Genomic DNA, 23,134 nt, shown 5'->3' with positions numbered 1-23,134 from the left:
AGAGATTTACTTTCTCCATATATAATATATCCATAAGAGTAAGAGTAAGGAAATGCGATCATGAACGTCATTAGAATGATCAAAGATGAAATGTTGAACTATAAATTGACAAAGATTATACTAACTACAACCTTATTTTCATAATCAGTGAGAAAAAAAAAGCATTTACAAAAGCTTTAAATATTTCATGGATGTATGAGACCTACGAATTCTTGTCAACAATCTGTCTTTGATATGATCTGTCCATATGTCTAGTGGTCCTTTCTGTTTTGACGTTATATTAAACAGGAGACATCCTTATTGTTTATTTGTGACACCAATGATTTGCAAACTTCATTACATTAAAACAAAATTCATTACAGGCATAAGCTTAGAAGTGTTCTAGTGCCCCAAGAAGTTGAAGAGATGAAGTTATCGCTAAGTGACAGCAGCGACCCCGAAGAAAGTTGGTTCTGCAGTTCCCTCTCGGTCCAGTTTGAACCAAAGAACAACGGGCCGACGTACTACTTCCCCGTGAATCGCTGGATCAAACCAGGTTAGAGACAAAGCACAATGTAGAAACATTATACCCCTAATTAAAGATTATGTATTTGACTTTATTTGAATTGAATAGAGGACGAATGCCATTTTGCAAAGGAATGTAGATAGTATAACAGAGAGAGAAGTGAACTGTATAGGTTTGTACAGAACCTATTTCCCTTCTTCATACACTCAGGCACTGTAGAAAAATCCATATTCCAATTGCAACTGAAAAACCTTCCATCAAAAAACGTGTCTCTTCATTACCTCTACCATAACTTAAAAGCAAAGAGAAGTTGTCAATGAATTAATCTAACGATAGTTAACTTTATTACAATTTCGCCCATATGCTATAGTATGGGAGAAATGTATTGTCTATTGATTTCCCTCTAGTTTCTCCTCCTGCCATTTCTTTAAATGGATTCAATTTCTTCATTTTTGGGCAAAAATAACATTAAATTTGGCATGAAAGTACATGTAGAGTGGTCAAATACACACAGACTTTTTTCATTTTTTTAAAAAATAAAGGCTTTTAAAATTGTGTCATTTGTTTTTTGGCCATTTTCTGACAAAATCTGTACATTTGGGGTCCTGGAGACCTGGTACTACACCCAAATCATCTGAAATTCGGTATGGGTATGCTTTATGTATCTACCGACAACAATTCATTACAACTTTTCGCACGCACCCCTTTCAAATTGTATAATTTGGGACTTTGGACTGTTATCAATAGTGAAGTATAGTTATAGTCATAGTCAGAATGAGTCATCAGAAAGGAATGCCGAGCAAAAGCATCGTTGGGCGGTTGTAATGTTCTTGCTGATTGGGTGCCGGGCTGTAATTGGATTAACACATTTCATTGGACACCTGCACAGGCTATAGCATATTGACAACTGACATTCAATTGCTTTAGTAGGATTATCACTCTTTCTTGCAATGTGGGGAGTAAACTTTTTTTAATCTTGAAAATCAACAGTTTGCATTAGGCAAATACAAATCCTTACCAATAATGTATAGGATGTTGCTACTAGTATGTATTGTGCTTCTAGTTATATATCCCTTCATGCCATATTTATATTGATTAAAAACATCCTTTTTCCTTGTGTTTCTCCTTCTACCCCTGCCACTTCGTGTGTGTCTGTCTCTGTGTGTGTGCGCGTGTGTGTGTGTGTCTGTGTCTGTGTGTGTGCGTGCGCGTGTGTCTGTCTGTCTCTGTGTGTGTGCGTGCGTGTGTGTGCGTGCGTGCGTGCGTGCGCGCGCGCGTGTGTGTGTTTCCGCATACTTGTGGTCAGCATAACTTAAGAAGGCCTTTATGTATTGTGTATGTTTGTAGCTCTTACATAGGTAGACAAAGGTCAAGGTCAAATGTTTGCCTCCTTGCGGCCGACCTTCTTCAATAATTACAACTGATGGATGACGATTTTGTTTTCTTTTTTCGAACTCAAAACCGAGTACTTTTTCCTGATTCTGAGTCCTTAAGTGTTTGTCTCATAATGCTGTCAAGGGCTATTACGGAGAAGTAGAAATAACCCTGTAGAACTCCAGCTTGTTTCTTCAGTGTTGTGTAATGTGCATGCGCAGAGTGAAGAACTGCCCCTTTGTATTTGACCACAAGGAAAGGCGACTTCCATATAGCAGACTAGGCCCACATTCCTTGCTAAAACCGGAGTTCTGTTCGATTTCTCGCAGGTACCTCTGTGTGGCTGGTTCCCGGAGGTTGTGTCCTCCCTCAGGATGACAAGCATCCGGACCAGAGGGAGCGTGAGCTCAATGTGATGCGGGAGCGCTACGCCTCCGAACCCCCCGTGCCAGGCCTTCTGCCAATGGTACATTGTTGATCGGTTTGCTTATGTATTCATCTGTTATTGTTTTTTTTACTGGTTAGCGCTAGCCCTTTTCCAGATGCCTTATTCCTTTACAATACATACTATATGGCATTGTGTAACCCTTCTTTATGTAACAGTAAATGAAATAAAAAAAGTAAAGTTATTACCATGATCAACCCTAGAGATCGTAAAAACAATATATAAAGGTATATGGAATTTTATAATCTCCAAGCAGATCCCTTTCGGTGGCAAGACAGTATCCATTAGCCAGAGAAGGTCGTCACTGGCTTATGGATACTGTCTTGCCATAGAAAGGGATCTGCTTGGAGATTAGGAATTCTATAGGTTAGGCCACGCCGATTTAATTTTATGGATGACATAAAAAAAAGATCACGTCCAATGAGGCTCTGGTCTGGCTCTAGGCCTGGGTAGTCCATGGTATAGTTGCGACAATACGACGCCGGGCACCCAGGCTACCGAAGCTCCGCGACTCAACTCAGTACATATGTACAGTGCCGATTCATAAATTCCGCAAAAAGCCAGAATGTGCCGACTTGTCGTATACATCGCTAAGTACTGCCGCAAAGTCACAATACCAGCTTTGTATTCCTGTGGTTTAGTAGCATTTTTATTTTTGGCCGGATTTTTTTATTCGCCCGCGCGCACTAGTTTGGGGGTCTTCAGAGGATGTCATCCATAAAATTAAGTCTGTGTGGCTTGACTACATTTTGTATCATGTAATGATTTTCATCGATGCCTTACGAGGATATTATATTTCTTGTTATGTGTAAGGTTTCCTCGTTTCTTCATTTGATTTACTGATACCCTTCTCTCTCCACATAGGTGAAGGACCTACCCGCAGAGGCGAAGTTTACAATAAAGGAACTGGTATTTGTCACTTCACGCTGTATATCATACAGTAGATTCCTCTACAGCAAAGGATTTGCCAATTTTGCAATTTATACTTAGACTGGCTTTCCTCCAATTGTTCACGCGCAGATTACTCATGAATCCATTTATTTCCAAACAAATACTTACAGCACGACATGTTAAAGTCGGCGATGGCACTTGGATTGCCGGGGTTCATCAAACAGATGATAGCCGGTGAGGAGGACGGCCCATGGGAATCCTTCGACAGCATAAGCCAAATCTTTCCAGCGGACAAAGTGCCGAAGGTAAGAGAAACGTAATTCCATCATCTGATGCTATGCCTGGTCCACCGCTTGTGTTATCAAGCAAGGTATGCGTACCTGCCTGCGATCGTTCCTTCTCGATACGTTAATTAGCCCATCAGCCAATCAGATACCCCCTGCTGTCAGTTTTGAGAGGGAACGTTACCAACCAATCACGTTACCACTTAACCGTAGGCGAAGACGTGACTGACTGACAACGGCTGGCAAGCGCTATCTCCCGCAGTGTGAGTGAGAGTTCCACGACACATACCTTCGTCAGATGCTAACATTTACCACTGACAAGTTGTAAATGTTTCCCTGGTCCAAGATCGGTGTAGATGTTTTCCATGGCTCTGTGTTAGGCCCATTACTGTTTATCATGCATACACATACGACATTATTATTTATTTTTTTTTTTTTTTTTACTAGGTCAAATTTTTTTTTTTTTTCATCTCTGTTCTTTATTGAGTATCGAATACATATGTACATAGATAATAAATTGTTACATCAGATTCATCAATTTCTCATCAGATTCATCAATTTCAGATTCATCAATAGCATACGACATTATTAATGATTTAAACTCTTAACCTTTTTTTATTTGTGGATGATAGTTCCCTGCTTGACGTAGTTTATGATGAACCGACCGCATCTGCATAGCGGTTTAACTACGATTTTATTGAAATTCGATCTGTCCTGGTCCATAAAATGTCTATTCTAAATCAAACTAAAACTGAATAAATGTAATTTTCTACTAAACGATCCCCCACTAACCACCCTCCTCTTTATCTTGGGACGTCTAAGATTAATCGTGTTTCACACAATAAACATATTGGAGTTATTTTGATCCCCATTATGTCTCGGCACAACCATATTATTCAGATGCTTGCTAAATTTTCTAAACAGGTCACTGTACTTCCTGGTTTGAAATTCAAACTACCTCGAAACGTTTCAGAAACTATTTATAAATGATTTATTCGTGCCTGTTTGGAATATGCAGATGTGATCTGGCATGTTTGTACTGCTGAAGACGCCACTCTTATAAAAAGAATTGTTACCCTCTATGTATAACTTTAAAACGATGCAACTCACTCAAAATTTCATTGGAGATACAATTCGCTGCTAGCTCTTCTTAACTATCTTGATGCCTCTGTCACATTGTCGACGAGCTTCGGCCGTATTCGTCGATCGCCGAAAGATCGATCGGCCGATTTGGAGGTTGACCGATGATCGCGCTTATTTTTGGCTTCAAAATCGTCGAGGCTCGGGCGATCGCTTGGGAATACATCTATGATAATGAAGTCCCTATGACATGGCAAGCAGTCGAGATGAAGAAAGGCCAGTGTATACACCTAAAAATGAATAGTTTGGCCAATTTTTCATGTTTGACCTGTCGTAATATTTTTAGCAAAGTAATGGAACGGACTGGCAGAATGAAATAGAAATATAAACAGGAATTCTGTGAAAGATCTAACTCAAATACTACCTCAAGAGCCACGAATTTACACTACCGTCTGGTTAACATAAAGATCACCTTTTTAACCAAACGGAAGTCGGCCGAAGCTCGCTCGACACACGGGCGTATGCCGCTCGAGTTACGGTCGACGATCTATCGATGCTCGCACGATCTCTAGACCATTCAACCAAAACGTACAACAACATAATGATTATCATTTTATCAACATCTTTTTTATACACGTGTACGTGTACCCGAACAAAGATAATAAAACATAATGTTCTCAAACTGGCATCAAAGTAGACAGAGGTAAAAAGAGCCATGCAATATAAACTTCAACTAGTAAGAAATGTCTCACATGACGTTCTTGTACGTGGGCACCCTAAGAAACGAGTCAACCTCACTCCAGAATAAATAAGTGTAAAAGTCAATTTATAATACAATCTCCTAAAATAAGGCCACACACCTCCTAAAGGAACAAGAGTAAAGGATTTCATATACGTTCAATCAGTTGGGTTCAAAATCTAGGCATTTGGTTTTATATAGTTAAAACCTTATCATTTTGAAAAGTGTCTCTATTTATTAACAAATGTTGATTTAACAAAAGTACAAAAAGGACGATTTTATCTATTTTTATCCTTTCTCGTAAACATAACGTTAACAATCAGTGGGGACGTTGCTCCTGTAAACTTTGCACAGTATACTGTCAATGCAATCTGAAACTAGAAAGGCCAATATTTGCTTTGGAGCAAATACAGCGATGGGTTCACCACATTTTACGACATGGCAGGGAAAGAATGAGAAACACAAGGGAAAACAATGATTTACATTGATATAACTATAATATGAAGTAACATACAACTAAAACAACAGTTGGATAGCTATTCCCTACTTTATTGGTTAGGATTTTTAATTGCATAATGCAAACTGTTGATTTTCAAAATAAAAAAAAACGTCCATGCCCCGCATTCCAATGCTGGAGCAGGAAAGCTTGAAATACCTACCAAAACACTTGAATACAGACATACTGTCAGTATAGAAATGCTCTGTGCAGGTGTTAATCAAGTTAAATCCCAACAGCCAATCAGCAAGAAATGCTCTGTGCAGGTGGAAATGCTCTGTGCAGGTGTTAATCAAGTTATATCCCAACAGCCAATCAGCAAGAAGTATAGAGGAAAGCTGCATGCCTATTGGTTGATGCCCTGCATTCCATTGTGATGACTCATGCCCAAACGTGGTAAACAAGGCACACTAACACAGTAATACATTTGCTATAACACAGCCAAAAAACTTAAATAAAACCATTCTAAAAGCCTGTATCACAATAATTTAAAAAACGCCTAGGGGTATTTGCCCATTGTACCTCCATACCAAATTTCAGGACCTTGGGCCCTAAAATGAAGAAGATGAATCCATTTAAAAAATGGCAGGAGAAGGAGGAGGAGGAGAAACATCAGAAAAAGCAATATGGGTTCACCACCACTTCGTGGTGTGGTGAACCCATAATAAATGTCACAGGTGCTAAATAATTAATGACTTCACAGGAGCTCGGCCGAGGCTCGTAGAACCGTTGTCCGACACTGGCACGAAGCTCGCTCAAAGAACGCACGATTTTAAAAATGTTGCGCAAGTCGGGCGAGGTACGGAAGAGAGTTGCTCGAATATTTCGCGAATCTCGCGCGAGGGTCGACCGTATTCAGCAACCATCGCTCGATATTCGAAGGCAAAGAACGGCCGAGACTCGTGGGATGTACGTCCAAATATCGGTCGACTCTCGGCCGTACAGGGACGAGCCACGGGCGCGAGCTGGAAACGAGCTCTGCGACCTCAAAAATCGCCGGCGACTAGTCGCTGATGTTAAGAAAACGTTTCGCGTGTCAGCGAGCTTCCAAGAAATCGCCGGCGATCCCGAAAATTCGCGCGATGCTCGACGGAACATCGGGCGTACTACGGCCGTAAATGTCGTTTAGAGCTCGCCGACTAGTCGGCCGATCGATTTACGCGCATTGTGACAGTCCCATAACAGTCAACTAGATATAGAAGTCTCAACACTACATGTGTTAAAAGGCCTAATTTTTTCTTCCAGCTCTTCAAGCTCTGATTGGCGGATATGGTTCCGCCAATGAGATATAGGAGGTCAATATGTAATTCTTAGAAGCCACTCCTGTTCAATATATTTTTAATAACCTTATTAGCATTAGTAGTATTGATGTCTTGGGGTGTGAGACTTCGGCGCACTGTTATGTCAACTTTGTGTATGTATATGTTAATTGTATTTTGTTGTGTGGCACTGTTGATATAAGTTGAGTGCAGCGCTACACCGTCCTTGTTATGTTTTGATGATGTTTCGATGAATAAGAAATGTTTATTTTTTTCCAAGTTATTATGTAAAAAAGATACATTCATAATTCATCACTTGAGCATATTTTCAATCCAATGATATATTAACGAAAGCTATTCTAGCATTTCCTCATAAATCATGCAAATGGGGTAATAAGTGCCGAGCCGTTACTTGATATACTATACATAAGCGGTGAGTCTGACGACTGTTCATGTTTCCCATTCGTTGTTTTTAATTTGGCGTAGCGCTTCGTTATGTGTTGTTATTCTGGCATACATTCATTACGTTTTTTTTTCAAATATAGGGGCTGACTGATTGGGATGAGGACAAATATCTTACGGACGAGACCTTCGGCCGACAGCGCCTAGTAGGCACCAACCCTACATCCATCCGTCGTCTGTGCACGGAGATTCCAACGGGGTAAGTTGAACTGGGAGGGAAGAAGGCAGAAAATCGGATGGAAACTGAACATTAATGATGTTACAACTAGTCGTCGCAGCGTATCACAATATACATTTAGAAAGCATGTTTTCCATAGCCATCGCCAGGTTGAAACACCAGGGGTAAGTACAGTCTCCTGCCCCCCTGCACTAACCTATAGGCCAAACCATATTGTTACAAAGTTAAGAGATATGTACCAACATTTCGGTATCCCTTCTCCTATGACTGACTGATGCTACTTCCAGTTGATAGCTAGGTGGAGCTACAGTGGAAGGAATACGGTTCTAGATGTACATTGCAAAGGGAAGTTGAATCAGGTACTGTTACAATGAAGAACACGTACATGTACGATACAGAAGAATTTCCGAAACGTTAGCAGGTTTAACATCTCATTGATGTGTGTAAATCAGTTTGTTAACCATTGAATTACATTATGTATAAACCTAAGAACGATTTACTTACCTTTCACAGGTTTGGAGTGACGGCTGAAATGGTTGAGCCTTTCCTGGAAGACCTGAGGCTGGAAGATGCCATCCAGGGTAAGCGGCTGTACTACGTGGATCACACCATCATGGCGATCACCAACATGGCCAACACCACGAAGCCCGGGCCGGTGAGTACAAGATTGTTTGATTGCTCTTCACTTGTTCGCACAACAACAGGTAAGGCAACTTAAGCCGCGGCACACCATTTTTGTGTGTTATGTACAAGCTGCGTAAGACGAGACTGTAAGGTGATTGACTAACACCAAGATGGACAACTATGTGTAATCTTATCGGTAAGTGTGCGTTTCTATTGTTCAATGTGTGGCTCATCTCAGATGACGTCCCTAACCAAAGGTAGATTCTATCGTTCAAAATTGGTGCTTGCTTTACCAAGCATCATCGTGACTTTGTCGTACCGCCGTTTCGTGTCACCCTCAAACGCCAGTTTTAATAACTGAGGGAAATTTCACCTGAGTTGTTGACTGAATTCTTAAATGTGTCTGGGCAGATGTGCGCTCCATTCGGACTGTTCTTCGTCAATGACAATGAGGACCTCGTACCGGTGGCCATCCAACTGTACCCTAATGAAGAGGGAGAACAACACCCAGTGAGTGTCCGTGTTATTACCTTCGCTTAGAACGTTGTATGTTTTGATAGCGTTTGCATGTATGTATGTGTGTATGTATGCATGTTGTTCAGCACTCAAGAACTCAAAACGTTTTGGATGGATTGTCTTGAAACTTGATAGGTTGGCAGGTTTGGATGTAACTTAGATATGATTAAATTTTGGAACATTTGCAGATATTTATTATGTAATTCAAGACCTAATGTACATAACTAATGCCAAATGCTATAATTACGTAGTGGTAACTGCTGAAAATATCATACCGCATTTGGAAGTCAAATGAAGGTGAACATTATAAAACCTAACTTATTGAAATCATTTATTTGCATAAATCATGAGGAAATACTACAATAGCTTACAATAGCATACTACAATAATGCTGTCTAGAGTGCAAACTACTCTGAGTTATAGGTTTGGAAATATGACTGTTTCATTACACAATTATCCATTTGCAGGTGTTCCTGCCGAGTGACCCAACCTACACGTGGCTCCTGGCCAAGATGTGGTTCAACTGCGCAGATGCGAACTATCATGAGGCCGTGGCTCACCTTGGTACAGTTTATTACTTGTTGGAAGTCGTGCTGTAATATAATTACCTTTTTCAGAAGGCTATGTGTTTAGGTACACCATACATAAGAGGGTGCTGATTTTGTAATCGGTTATAACTTGGGGTTTGATGCATGCATCTTGATGATATTTGGTAGGTAGGATGATATGGGGAAAAGAAAGTTCAAGGTCACGTTTGGGTTCTCCAGTGCTTTTGTAAGATGCAGCGGGGTAAATGGGCATTATAACTCGTGCTGTGGACATGCTGTGGTCTTGATTTGTAAGTGGGACATAGAGTGGGCAGTTAGTATCTGGCGCGGTTTTCAGCGAAATAGCTGCTTTTTAGAGCTGCTATGGTCATGTTCATGACGGAATTTGACTTGACTGGATAACTTTTGATGTTGTGAATGTCTTTACAGTATTTTGAAGGTAGATTGTAGTGTGGGAATTTGGGCATTCTAGTGACTTTTTAAGGTATTGTAGCGGCACAGTTTTTACATGTAGGCTCGAATGTAGGTCTAGGTACTTGGGATTTTGGAACTATTTCAAACAGGTGATATCTGTTATACCCCCCCCCCCCACACCTTCCCGACTGTGAACAGAGTTAGGCCCTGTTCATATGAAGTCAGTGAAGGCGCTTTGCATGTGGTTTCCCCCGAAGCCGGTTTCAAGTGGCCCCATCTGAACGCTCCAAATCACATTGAAAGCACCTCGATCCCAAATCACTTCTAGAGGTGGTTTCGAATCGGTTTTCCCGCATCGCGATTTGCGTCTGAACGCAATGTGATTTCAATGTGACTTCACCTGGTCATGGATTACGGGGTGATATTTCTTCATTTATATGCAATACTAAATTTTACGTGGCAGCAACTTTAAGAGCAGTAATGGTCAAATAACGTGTGCGTCCTAGGGCGAGCTTCACCGCCTCTGGCGGGACCACGTCGGCATTCGGCCGAGATACGCTGGGAGGGGGGCACCAGCAAGCAGGTCGTTGACCTCTGACATCAATAACACGCTACCTTGCATGTTTTCATCAAACAACAATGAATGCAGTTTCAGAGAATCGTGATCGGGTACGGTTTGAAAAGAATGTATGGCACGTGGACCAGATGTAAGAAATGCGAGTTACCCGAATCGCGGTTCGGGTGGTTTCATATGAACAAAGCCATAGTCCTGGGGTAGGGGTAAGGCCACACCAAGTAAATTTTATGGATGACGTCCGCGCGCGCATTGATTTTGGCCTGTTCCTAGAAAAAAAAACAAGAAATTCCGCTTCTATGAACTACCATGACCAAAGAGTCACGACAGTGCCACAAATCGTCAGATTGATGTGACACCCGTAACGCGAAAACAGGACAGGACGACAACTGCTGTTCCACCTGATTTATTGCTGTTTTGATGATGAATAAAAGACTTCTTGCTTGTTACACTGTGTCACCTCATTCAATTTGTGTCCTAACATTTTTCGTCTCTTAGTATATTTCTGATCTAGGCCTCTTGTTTTTAGGGCCCTTCTTGTTTTTTTTCGCCCTCTCGCATTAGATTTAGGGTCTCCAAAGGACGTCATCCATAAAATTTACTTGGTGTGGCCTAACCGGAACGCTGGGATAGGGTTTGTTTGTGCGATTTTGCTATTGACCTATTATTATTATACTAGTAAGCTTAATTAAAGTAACCTTTTTTTTTCTTAAGCCGAAGTTGACGTGTAAATAACAAGCATACTATCATATCAATCTACCTTACAAAAGACAATGTAGAATTGGATCAGAATATGTCTTTACAATTGTTGGTGGAATTTCTAACCTCTAGGCCTTCTTGAAGATATTGCCTTATATGTACAGTGTATTGGTTGTCGGATGCCAATATGAACTTTAATTTGCTATTCAAATCCGTTGAGACCATCCCTAAATGAGATGATTGTAGTACATCTTCTATGGAGATAAGATATGACCAAGATAAAGGGTTACAGGCTGGGATAAACACAATTAAAGGAAATACTTGTAATTACCACTGTTCCTTTCTGACTTGGTATTACATGCTGTAGTACGAAGGGTATCATCAGTAGAATACACACTACTCTTGGTCCTACGCCACAAGGTCTATGTTTCTTCCATTGCAGGTTTCACGCATCTTTTTGTGGAGGCCTGCAACCTGGCAGCCAAGCAGAACCTGTCCATCTCCCACCCGATGCACCGTCTCCTACTGCCGCACTTTATCTTCCTGTTCGCCATCAACCAGTGAGTCCACAGTGTTTTTTGCCGTATAGGAGAGAAATCAGAATGTCTACATAAGACAGTAACATGTTAATAACTCGCTCGTATTTAGTAATGTCACTATGGTGCGTTATATTTTTTCAACCGCGAACTTACAATATTGCGATCATATTCCCACGCCTACTGAGAAACTAGGTCCTCGTGAACTTAAAACGATTCCTGATATTACTGTCACCTTTCCGTCGGTAATCACATGGAGGCTACTTAAAACGTAACAATTTTCGAAATCGATATCTATCGAATCGATTACTAAAGTAACTGCTTTATTGTGCATGATATTACCTGGATGTCGAACCTTCATCGACATGATTACATGTTCTTTTCCATCCTATGGTGACTGCAGCTTTGTTCTTTTCTGATGAATTTTACTCCCTTGGAGAAAAGTATTGTAACAGCTGTGTCTCTGTGGCACCCAAAGCGATTTCAGGGCAGTAAAACTGGATTTTCAAAGTCATTTTTATTATGAATTAAGTTGAATCAACCCTATTCCAAAGCATGGAGATATCCGTGAGGCATAAAAAAATACGATGTCGCTGACGGAATACGTTGTTTCGTATCGTAGGTCTAGCTATTTATTGTTCCTTCCAAAAATTAAACTGCTCACGTAGATTGCCTCTGTGCTGATTCTCAATACACACAATACAGCGTTACGATACATCCTCCTTGCTGCAACCTCAGATAGAAGAGCTTAGCATATCTGATTGTCTTTGCAAGTAATAGTCATAAAACGTGGAATTTAACCTAACAATTTTAATTTTGCACTTTACCCAGTCTGGGCCTGAATTATTTGGTCAACGAAGGCGGCGCTTTTGATACAGTTACACAAATTGGAGCCAATGGAACCTTTAAGCTTATAGGGGAAAGGTGAGACGACACTGTCATTTGCTTAATGCTGCCAATCATGTACATGTTCCAGCTAACAATACGTCCATTGTTATTGAAAGATTAGATACCAGTTAAAAATTCACTCCTACTGCTACTTGGCTCTGAATATTACCTCATCCGGCAGCTTCTCTCACTCAAAGCACAGAAAGCCATGTTCAATCTCAAATGTCTCTTCTTAGAATATTTGACACCTGTATTAAAGGAATACTTTTGTATGGGTGTGAAATCCGGGGAAAAGATCCTGTAAATGAGACCTCACCAATCGAAAGTTCCCATAACCGTTTCTGTAAGAATGTACTTGGGGTGCATAGAAATTGTAGTAATGTAGCAGCTTGAGCAGAACTAGGAAGACTCCCATTGGATTTAGATATATCCCTGCGTATTGTAAAATTCTCGACTCACTTGATACAACCTGATACCGATACACACCCTCTGCAAGTTGATGCACTCCTGTTACAACGTAATTCCCTGTCATAGGACGGACATTGTTACAGCGAGTGAAGGAAATCCTCGACCACTGTGGATATTTTTACCTACTGTATATTGATAGTACAACCTGTGAACCTCAATACATATGCAAATTATTAAGAACAAGGCTTTCAGATATGTACATCCAAACTTTCTTCTAAACTTTATCTGTTGATACCGGTTAGCTGAGATTTTATAGCAAATGTAAAACCGAATATTGTATAGAAAAATATCTCGAACACTGTGACTTCGAGCAGCGCTCCGCTATCAGTAAGATTAGAATCAGTGTCCACCCCTTAAAATTCGAAAAGGGGTGATGTATGAAACTACCTGTGTCGTAGAGGATTTGTAAATGTTGTTCCTTAGATGCAGTGGAAGACAAAAATCATTTCATTTCTAATTGTTCACTCTATAATGATATCAGAAACCGATTATTTACCGTCGTGTCCAAATTACACCATTACTTTCCCATTATTCCTCACCAGGAAAAAACAATTTTACTACTAAAATCAGAGAACCCACATATTATAGACGAAGTGTAGAATGTGGTGTCACGTAGACTCTCATATCATTGTACCTCCCTTTCCATACATATGTTAACGATGTTTATATTTGCAAGTAGCCCTCGGCCGGGCATGTATTTGCAATAAACTTCCTTTCTGTTATTTTTTTCTATTGAAACAGGGTGAAAACTTGGCGTCTCGATACAGATGGCACTCTGCCTAAAGACCTGGAAAGCCGTGGCGTTAGTAAATTTTATTATATTCATTCTCTCAAAATGTTAATTGTAAATTAGCAGTGGATAAACACTAAACTACAATTGATAGACCAAATCAGTGTATGTTTCTGTACAGTTCAATCCATCTTCCTTTGTCTCTTGCTATTCTCTGAGATATTTCAGTACGTGAGACTCAAGTCTGATGTTGTGATTGAGACAAAGTTTACAGTCGTTGACCCAAACTTGGTCTTCCTTGTTTGGGTTTGAGTTTTTTGCTGAACGCGACAGTCATGACTTTGCTGGTGGCTTCTTTCATGTATCTAAATCTGCACCAATCTTGTTTATACTAGGTTGACAACGCAGACGATCTGCCCAAGTACTACTATCGTGACGATGCCTTGCCCATCTATGAGGTTATCAAGAAACATGTCACCAAAGTTGTGGAATACTTCTATACTCCTGATGGTAAGTGGCTAGAATGGCGATAACTCTAACGCACTTAAGATAAAGAACATTCAATTTTCTAGACATTCACTTCAATTCAGTCGTTAACAATTCCAAATAAGACATCTAGAAGTTAACTACAAGTACGCAACATTAAAACAAGTGTTCCACGATCTCATACCTTCGCCAAATGTTGTGAACCCTTTCAGTCGACGAATTATACATTTTTTCATTATTTTTTCTTCAAATAAGAGCATCATTTGCATGAATCATTTTAGTTGATCATATTCTCCACCCAATGACAGTCTTATCTTATTTTATCTTATCCTATTCTAACATTTCCTCATAATTCATGTAAATGAAGTAATGATTTTAATAAATTATGTTAAATGATGTTCACCTTCACTTCCAACGAATGAAATTCCCAGCAGTTACCATGATGAAATTATAGCAATTTTCCATTGATTATTCAAATTAGGTGTTGAATTACGTAAACAATATCTGCTGATGATCCTCTCCTTCTCAACTGTCAACTGTCTCACTACAGACATATTCATACCTCATCTACACAATTCTCGGATCCTCCATCGATACCGTCTTTTTGCATTAATGACTCTCTACTCTCCCCATTAGTCCTGTTCGTGATGTCCTGATTCCATCTCTTCCCACCATGTTGATCATACGCCACAAGACTTCTGCTAAAACTTGCAGACTTACGTAAATGTATTAGACTTAGAACTGTATCGCATGACGATTAAGACATACTCATAGGCACATTATAGAAAGAATTATTACTCGTCATCATCCTTCCAACAATGATGACGACATAAAAAGCAATACCTCCGTAAGTAACAAGGTTATTAACCAGCACAATACGAGACAACATTACCAATTAAGGCCGATCAAGACTATATCCACACAAAAACAATTCTCAATAGCGTATAGAGGCCCCATCATCTGGAACAAGTTAAGCCAACTGCTACAAAACTGCCAGTCAATTCCTGTTTTTAAAAAAACTTCTTTGAAACTTTTTCTTTCAAAATCCCAGTACCACTACAATCTGATTTGTTTGTTACCTCCATGAAAAATGGAGGTATTGTTTTTGGCGTGTCTGTCTGTGTGTCTGTGTGTGTGTCTGTGTGTGTTTCCGCAACTTTGTGTTCATCATAACTTCAGAACGCCTTTATGGATTGTGATGATATTTGGTATGTTGGTAAGTCTTAGGAAGACGAAGGTCAAGGTCAAATATGGGCCTCTCATAATTCTTGTTTTCCTTGTTTTTCAATCATTTGATTTAATCGTTAATTTTTATGTTATTTTATGTTTATTATCTAATCAGTTTATTTCTGCAATAGCGACCTGAATTACAAGACATTTGTTTAATTTCTTTTCGTAGATGTAAAAATTAGTTTACACACTTCAGTTATTATTTACTGTGTCTTGATTTTCTTTAATCAATCAATTATTTCATTGTTTAATTTTGATGTTTAATTCAAATATGTTTTGTCATGTATCATAGTTTGGGGTAGGCCCTTTAAAAAACCACCTAGGTTTCTGGCCTATCCAGCATATTCTCTTATTGTTATTGTTTGATTATGTAACTTTTTTATAAGTGCAAATAATAAATAAACAATAAACAATTATCTAGCAGTTACTGTTAGCAGTTAAGTGTTAACATGTTGTGTTTACGCACCAAAACTACACACACACACATATACAGGCATACATGTGTGCCTGTGTGTTACTAATGATTTATAAACATTACCTAATACTTTTACTCATTTTAGAGGAAGGAAACCCAACCAAACTGACGAAGGATAATGAGATTCAGAATTTTGCGAGGGCTCTCGTTGACTGTGGAATCAAGGTACGTGATTGAATAACCTAGGTTATTCTGACGTCGACGTTGTTGTGACTGGTGATATTTACCTCCGGGAAAGAAGATAACCTCCGCGGAAGGTTCTGTATCTGTTAGTGTTTTTGTGTTCGCAGCTGCAACTCACTGCGGGTTAGACAGATTTCTTGGGTTTTTGGTATATTATTAACTATTGGGGTCCTGATGTTGTGGATCGATAGTTTTTCTAATTGTTTTTTATCAAGTGTCGAAATAAAATATTTGGACCCAATGGACACCCCTGTGCTGCAGGCGGTGGTTACGACTAATTGTTTGGGCTGTTGCAAAAGTGAATACCGAAGTTCGCCGGGTTTTACCATTCAGGTGTGCATGGAGGAGTTCAACATAGAAGTGTCTGACCCTAATACAAACTAAGGTTTTCATAGAACGCAAGCGTGCGAATTCGAAGGCGTCCTTTGTTAGACAACAACTGTTATCAGTTACGTATACCGGGCGCAGCTGACGACACCGGGGAAGTTTTGACAAAAGGCACTTTTAACAACTAGTAATATTCAAATATAGTTTCATTAATCTTAGCTTATGGATGATGGACAGCTAGTAAGTTGTTAGAAATCAACTTGATCTATAGAGACATGTATAACATAATCATGTGCGTGGGGTTTCAGCCTCCTACGATAACCGAAAGGGGTGATACGAAATCTTGATCTAGTAAATAGTCGCCATATCTTACTCACAGGGGGTTCCTGGAAACGGAAGTTTGTCCAACGTGAATCAGCTGATCCAGATCCTGACCTCCATCATCTTCACCGCCAGTGTGCAGCACGCAGCCGTCAACTTCATGCAGTGGGACCAGTACGCCTTCGTACCCAACATGCCGCTCGCGCTGGAGGGAGATCCTCCGAAAAACAAGGTTCAGCAAATTGAATGCTCCTTTTTTTTTATTTTTTTTTTATTTGCAAATTCAACAAGGACAATACAAGACAAGGTGGTGAGGTACTCTAGCTTTAGCTAATTTTAGCCTCACCACCAAACATAGAATACAATTACAATACATAACAAAAAACAGAGAACAGCAAGTGGGTGGGATGGGTCGTTAAATAGTACAAAGAAATGTTTAGTAGGCTATATAATAAATCAATCGAGTACAAACCGTTTGGTGTCAACAATATAAGTTTGAGTGGTTAGCAAGATATTACAGTTTGTATCATAGTATAAATCAGGTAATCCTCTAAGTAAAATATCACATAACAATTGTTCAGACATATTGAAAACATCAAAATCAAAGCCTACCACATTCTGGAGATTGCTGAGTAGGGTGACTCTTTGTTGATTATATAAAGGGCAGTGTAAAAGAAAATGCATGACACTCTCACAACGAGACCCGCAGATACAAGCAGCACTAGGGGCTAAATTTCTTAAGAATAAGCTGTGGTTAAGACTACAGGTCCCGATGCGGAGACGCGTGAGTAATGCGCAGGTGTACCTGGGGCCGATGCTAAAATGTCGGTAAAAAGGGGAACGTACTGACTTTACTAAGTACTTCTTATACAATGAAAGATTCAGAGATCGAACAGCTACATCAAGACCATTCCAGTGATGCGTAGCATATGGAATGAAAGACTTTTTATACCTAGTTGTAAGACAAAGCGGTAGCCGTAAATTAGATTTATTACGAAGATCATACGAAGTCGAAAAAGAAACTTCGGGAGAGATCAGGTCCCTGAGATACTGACGGGTATGGCCATGGATTACTTTGTACATCATGATCAGTGAGTGAACATGGCGACGATCAGAGAGTCTCTCCCAGCCTAAATCAACAAGGATGCTCCTTTCTCAGGTGTCTTCTCGAAAGCCACTTATAGGTTACCGGTTATAATTACGTCACTGAGAGTGAGGACTAACTGGTCCAAAGGGAGTCAGGGGCACCGTATTCAGAACCGTGCAATCTAGCTCTGTGCCTAAAGCTCTGTCACAACCCGCCGTACGTGCTTTTTGTCCGTACGTTTTTGGGAGGCTACGTCTGCTATGTTTTTCTCAAAACGTGGGGAAGGAGTGGCGTCGACGCACGTCACTCGCATGTCACTCGCACGGTTGCGCAAAGTGTAAGAGTGTGGTCGGCACGCCAAGTCTGGCCGTGAGCGGTTGCATGCATCGTACGTTGCGTAAGTGGTAAGAGAGTTGTACGTGCTTACAACGTACGATCTCTGTGCGATTGCAACTTTACCGCAAGGAGGCCGTACTCACACGTGCTTCTTCCGCACGACACGTACGGGGCACGCGCGCCGCTCGCACGCACGGGCGGTGATTCCGCAGACCGCACGTAGAAAACGTTTTACATGCACTTAAAGTTTTACGGCGTGTCTGCGTGCTCCCAAATCCGTAGGATTCCGTACGGAGGCGGTACTCACCATGTACGGATGCCCTACGTTTGCCCACATTTTTGCACGTAGACAGCACGCAGAAGCACGTTCGGCGGGTTGTGACCGTAGCTTAAATGGGTTAGGGCTAAGATCAGGCACGGTACTTGTCTCCGTATTTAAGAATGTATATTTGCCCCGGACAAGGGTTTGTATCAGCGTAGAATATATATCCAGAACCTCGGTCTTTCCAGAAACGCGCCAGGAAATGATTATTGATGAAGCACGGTCCTGGATACAACTCCTTGACGATAAATGTATCTTCCCCTTTACCTTTACATATCAGCTTGTGAAGAGGTTTTCAAAGGTGTACTAATAGAAGTTGACAGTATTTGCGCGTAGAGATGGCAATAATAAAAACTAGAAAGGTTGACATTGCTAGGGAGCAAATAAAGCATATTTCAGTCCATCTTCCTCCCCTGTTCCATAACTCACACTTGTGGTAAAGTAGAACATTCCAAAAATAGCTTCTGTCCAAAGCCAACTATTGCCAAGTCATCCAAGTCTGAAATGGAGCTTTCACATATTGACCCCAATGATTGTTCACACCAGTCAATAATTGACTCTTCCATCGGCCCCATGTCTGAAAGCATCTTCACCAACAGTATTGACTTTCTGTATAATCACCTCTTTCCAATGGATACTTGTAGTGACCCCCATATTGTCTTATGCTCCCGTTCAAAACACAAAATGGGGCAGACGACTTTTTATTAACATCCTAGTACAAAACTAAATTCTAAAAATAATTCCCCCATTCAAGAGTGGAATCTTTCAGCAGTCTCGATGTAACGTTATGTTAACTTCCACACAAAAATGAACTTGTTATAATATCATTATGATATCCAATATATTATGATATTATAATCACCCAAGTCCAAAAGTGAAGTCTAAAAACATTGCAACCCTTTATTTAGAATTATACAATGTAGATACATATGTGTATCATTGCAGAAGTATAAAGTATATTTCATCTGTACTATGTACGGATTGAAATATAAAAACAATATGTTTAATTTGTGCTGTGTACGGACTGATATATGAAAAGAGGAAATCGGTGTGTATCCCGTCGTGTAGCACTAGGCAAGAAGGCCTTTGAGAGGTCGTGGCAATTGGTTGTGCATAATAGTAGCTATAAAAAGCAGAATTTCTGCTGCAGTGCCTTAGGTCGGCTTAGAAAGCCGTGGGGATGAACTTGTAATTTGATTCCAAAGCAAATATTACGCAGGTCCATCCATAGCTTTTTACGCTTCTTAGTGAGCATGCTGTCCATCCACAAACAAACCCGCAAAAACGGTACCAAAATGTAACGTTCTTAGCAAAGATAACAATGGTAACTCTTCTGTTTTAGGACCCTCTGACAGAACAAGACGTCCTAGACCAACTGCCTGGGAAGTACCAAACTGTGCACGCCGAACTGCTGACAGGAGTCCTGAGTGAGCGCTCCACACAGCCTCTTGGGGACTTTGAGGTCGAGTACCTCCAAGGGCCAAAGGCTGAAGGAGTCTTTGAGACGTAAGTGGAACTAGCTTTTGTCCTTGGCAGAAAACCCATTTCAAGTAACCACTGCTATTTTTGCCATATGCTGTTGTTGCACTAAATCAGTAGCATTGCTACGTGGCAATCACTGTTAAGTCTTACTATGGTTTGAATAATGATATGATATGAATCTTTATTTCATGTTCTTGCCCAGATGGGCTAAATGCACAAGAGGACATGCAGTATGTAAAACCTATTCTAGCAATGTATTGCATACTGGTACGCTATATTCTAAAAAAAATAATGCAAAGTACTAGGAATCTATACATTGCAATAATACTATAAACTTCCTATCTTCTACTATTAGTTGCCCTTTCTTCTCTCTTTTTGAAACAAGATATACTTAGACTTTTTCCCACTTGAATAGATTCAACGATGAATTGGACAAAATCGCAGACGACATCGATCGCAAGAACTCTACTGAGCGTGCCCATCCGTACGACTACCTGAACCCTCGTGAGATTCCCAACGCCATCAGCATCTAACTGCTCAGTTCACATCAGCAGGTTTCTGCAAGATGCAAATATTCCTTTTCTGCAATTGGAAACTGAGAACGTTCATTTATACAGTAAATTCTGCAGTTCTGTAATGCATAAGCTACATAACAATGTTTTAAAAGCTTAATATGCTCTTTGAAGAAGCTGTAGAGCTTAGTCAGGGTGAAAGTTTGTAACCTAACGTTTGGAATGTTTACAACAATAGTCAATACGTAATTTTGTAGTAAAATGCTTGCAGGTTTGCGCTAACAATGATGTCTAGCAAGGTACATCGGGGATGTAGATAGGAATTAACCCTATTCAGAGGGAGGAGGTAGCTTGTAAGGCCCACGGCATCTTACATTTCTGAACGGCTTATTTTACCTGTTGCCAGGGCAACGGGGTTTCTAACATTGCCGATCCAAGATGGTGGATCCCAGCCAATAAATATTGACATCATTTGACTCGATTGACAAGAGAAATCTTATTTTAGTCCCTCATCCCAGGATGTCCAGTCTGGAGGGTTAATACAATAGCAGAATGTGGCGTACGTTTAAGGTGTATTGTTTCAGACCATATCTAAGGTAGATTTTTATGATTTTTTCTCGAAGATAATACTTCCATTTAGTTTGTGTGATGTTGAACTGTGCTCAATCCTGAAGCAGCATAATCTTTGTGGGGAACAGTTGTAATGTAGAGAACAGTTGCGTGATAATAAAAGGCAGGAATAATTTAATTGCTAGCCTGGATTGCAAATAGAAACATTTTGGCTTGAAATGCAAATAGCAACAGGCTACAAAGTAGCATAATCTTTGGTTAGTTTGGTTATACTGTTGAGAACAGTTAAATGACAATAACAATGCCCTTAAAGGGAAGGGATGATTTGATTGCTAGCGCATATAGCCTAGAATGGAAATTAGAAATTGATGTCTAGCCTGGAATGCAAAGAGGAACAGTCTGCAAAGCAGCATAATCTAAAGTTATAATGTTGAGGACATTTACATAATGATATTTCCTTTTCAAGGGAAGAAATGATTTGGGTGCTAGCCTGGATTGCAAATAGAAACTTTTTTGGCTTTGAATGCAAATAGTAACAGGCTACAAAGTAGCATAATCTTTGGTTATACTGTTGAACACAGATAACAATAACAATATCAATTATTTGATTGATAGTCTAGAAAGCAAATAGAAATGGGTGTTCATCCTGGAATGCAAATAGTAATAGCCTGCAAAACATCATAATCTTTGGTTATAATGTTGAGAACAGTTACGTAATAATATATCCTATTAAAGGGCAGGAATGATTTGATTTGCTAGCCTGGGATGCAAATACAAACGTATGTTTAACGAAAAAGATGAAATGTAGCTGATGGTTTAACTTTTTAGATAAGCGAGGTGGTTGGTAGTAGACTGTTATGAATATAGCAATGTAGTAGAGCTTTAAGAAATAAGATACAAACGGAATATGTAGTTACTCCTGGATGTGGAAGTACATTGTTATTAGTCGCCTAGTTGCGGGGAGTTGTGTATAGTGTAAGTTGACAGCACGTGGATTGTATAAGATCGACAGACAGAATGACAGGAGATCAAAAGGTCAGAGACAGGTATTAACTGGAGTGAACTGGAAGGTGATGAAAAACCCAAACACCTCCGGGAGTCTGGAATGTGAGATTTCCTGTAAGTACATTTTTACAGGTGTACGCGTGATACGAAGAATATGCACTACAATATCGACTCCTGTATGCTCTCTTTTTGGTGCGGAATAAATTTGTTATCTGGTATTGCGTTGTCTTTCTTTTTAGTTGCTAAGTTAGTTACTACAATTTTGATTAAAACCATCCCCACACCTTTCCCTGTATAAGGAGATTGTCCACCTCCTTTTCAATAATGTATTATCACTATTGATATCTAACACCGAATCTCGGCAAAATTTCTTTAACTGTTGTGTCACAGGAGCCAAAAATCTACATTTTTAGTTAAAAATAGCACCAAATGCCACAAAACTGGAGATAAAATGAGATTCCTCCATGCATGCACTAAGGTACTTCACTCAAAATAGTCAGGAAATAGACATTTTCCCACAAGTCGCCCTCTATTGCCATTTACGAAACCATCTTAAAGTATTATCTCCTGCGTTGCTAGGGAGGTATATTTTCCCTAGCAACGGTTACCATAGAAACATAATATAGATTTCCAAGGCCCTTTAAATTAATAAATTTCTTCCAATAGAAGTTTTCTTCAAGTTTTGCATATGGTGTGTACTCCATTTTGCTGGGAAAGCAGCCAAGTGCCTCCTTAGCAACGGCCCTAGCAACGGTTTTCCCCAATGAAGGCCTTTGGGAGTAGAACTTTTAGACACTCATATCTCCGGATAGAATAGACGGATTTTTATGATTTAAAGCTTGAAATGTAGGAAATGATACAAAACGTCAGATGAATGCATGCAGCAGGCTCAAATATGTAATCTGAATATTTGACAGGTTTTGAAAAGTAAACATTCTATTTTTTTACCAATTTTTACCCAAAAATCGAATTTCGAAAGCTCATAACTTCTTGTAGAATTAACGTATCGAAACAAAATTAACATTTTTGTAATCCTTGGTTCCTGTTTTATCAGTCCATGAAGTTACATTGAAAAATATCCATATTTG

At 39.9% G+C, this 23,134-nt stretch overlaps 1 protein-coding gene across 1 annotated transcript in view; it reads left to right on the top strand.

Annotated features, from left to right (window-relative positions):
• The window catches only part of LOC109480412 (arachidonate 8S-lipoxygenase-like), a 31,727-nt gene extending 11,019 nt beyond the window's left edge, over nucleotides 1–20,708 (top strand). The window contains exons 3-18 of the mRNA XM_019782602.1: nucleotides 363–535; nucleotides 2,209–2,345; nucleotides 3,189–3,233; nucleotides 3,386–3,520; nucleotides 7,619–7,734; nucleotides 8,227–8,368; nucleotides 8,749–8,847; nucleotides 9,321–9,417; nucleotides 11,531–11,648; nucleotides 12,456–12,548; nucleotides 13,722–13,782; nucleotides 14,106–14,220; nucleotides 15,993–16,066; nucleotides 16,791–16,964; nucleotides 19,820–19,983; nucleotides 20,375–20,708. Of these exons, the coding sequence (XP_019638161.1) occupies nucleotides 363–535; nucleotides 2,209–2,345; nucleotides 3,189–3,233; nucleotides 3,386–3,520; nucleotides 7,619–7,734; nucleotides 8,227–8,368; nucleotides 8,749–8,847; nucleotides 9,321–9,417; nucleotides 11,531–11,648; nucleotides 12,456–12,548; nucleotides 13,722–13,782; nucleotides 14,106–14,220; nucleotides 15,993–16,066; nucleotides 16,791–16,964; nucleotides 19,820–19,983; nucleotides 20,375–20,492 (1,861 nt within the window). The 3' untranslated portion in view covers nucleotides 20,493–20,708. The remainder of the gene's footprint in view (nucleotides 1–362; nucleotides 536–2,208; nucleotides 2,346–3,188; nucleotides 3,234–3,385; nucleotides 3,521–7,618; nucleotides 7,735–8,226; nucleotides 8,369–8,748; nucleotides 8,848–9,320; nucleotides 9,418–11,530; nucleotides 11,649–12,455; nucleotides 12,549–13,721; nucleotides 13,783–14,105; nucleotides 14,221–15,992; nucleotides 16,067–16,790; nucleotides 16,965–19,819; nucleotides 19,984–20,374) is intronic.
• The last annotated feature ends 2,426 nt before the right edge of the window (nucleotides 20,709–23,134 follow it).

This window comes from Branchiostoma belcheri, unplaced genomic scaffold (genome assembly GCF_001625305.1).
Source record: "Branchiostoma belcheri isolate BF01 breed outbred unplaced genomic scaffold, Haploidv18h27 scaffold505, whole genome shotgun sequence".
In the NCBI taxonomy this organism is placed as follows: domain Eukaryota; kingdom Metazoa; phylum Chordata; class Leptocardii; order Amphioxiformes; family Branchiostomatidae; genus Branchiostoma; species Branchiostoma belcheri.
This window is presented reverse-complemented; position numbering and strand designations above follow the sequence as displayed.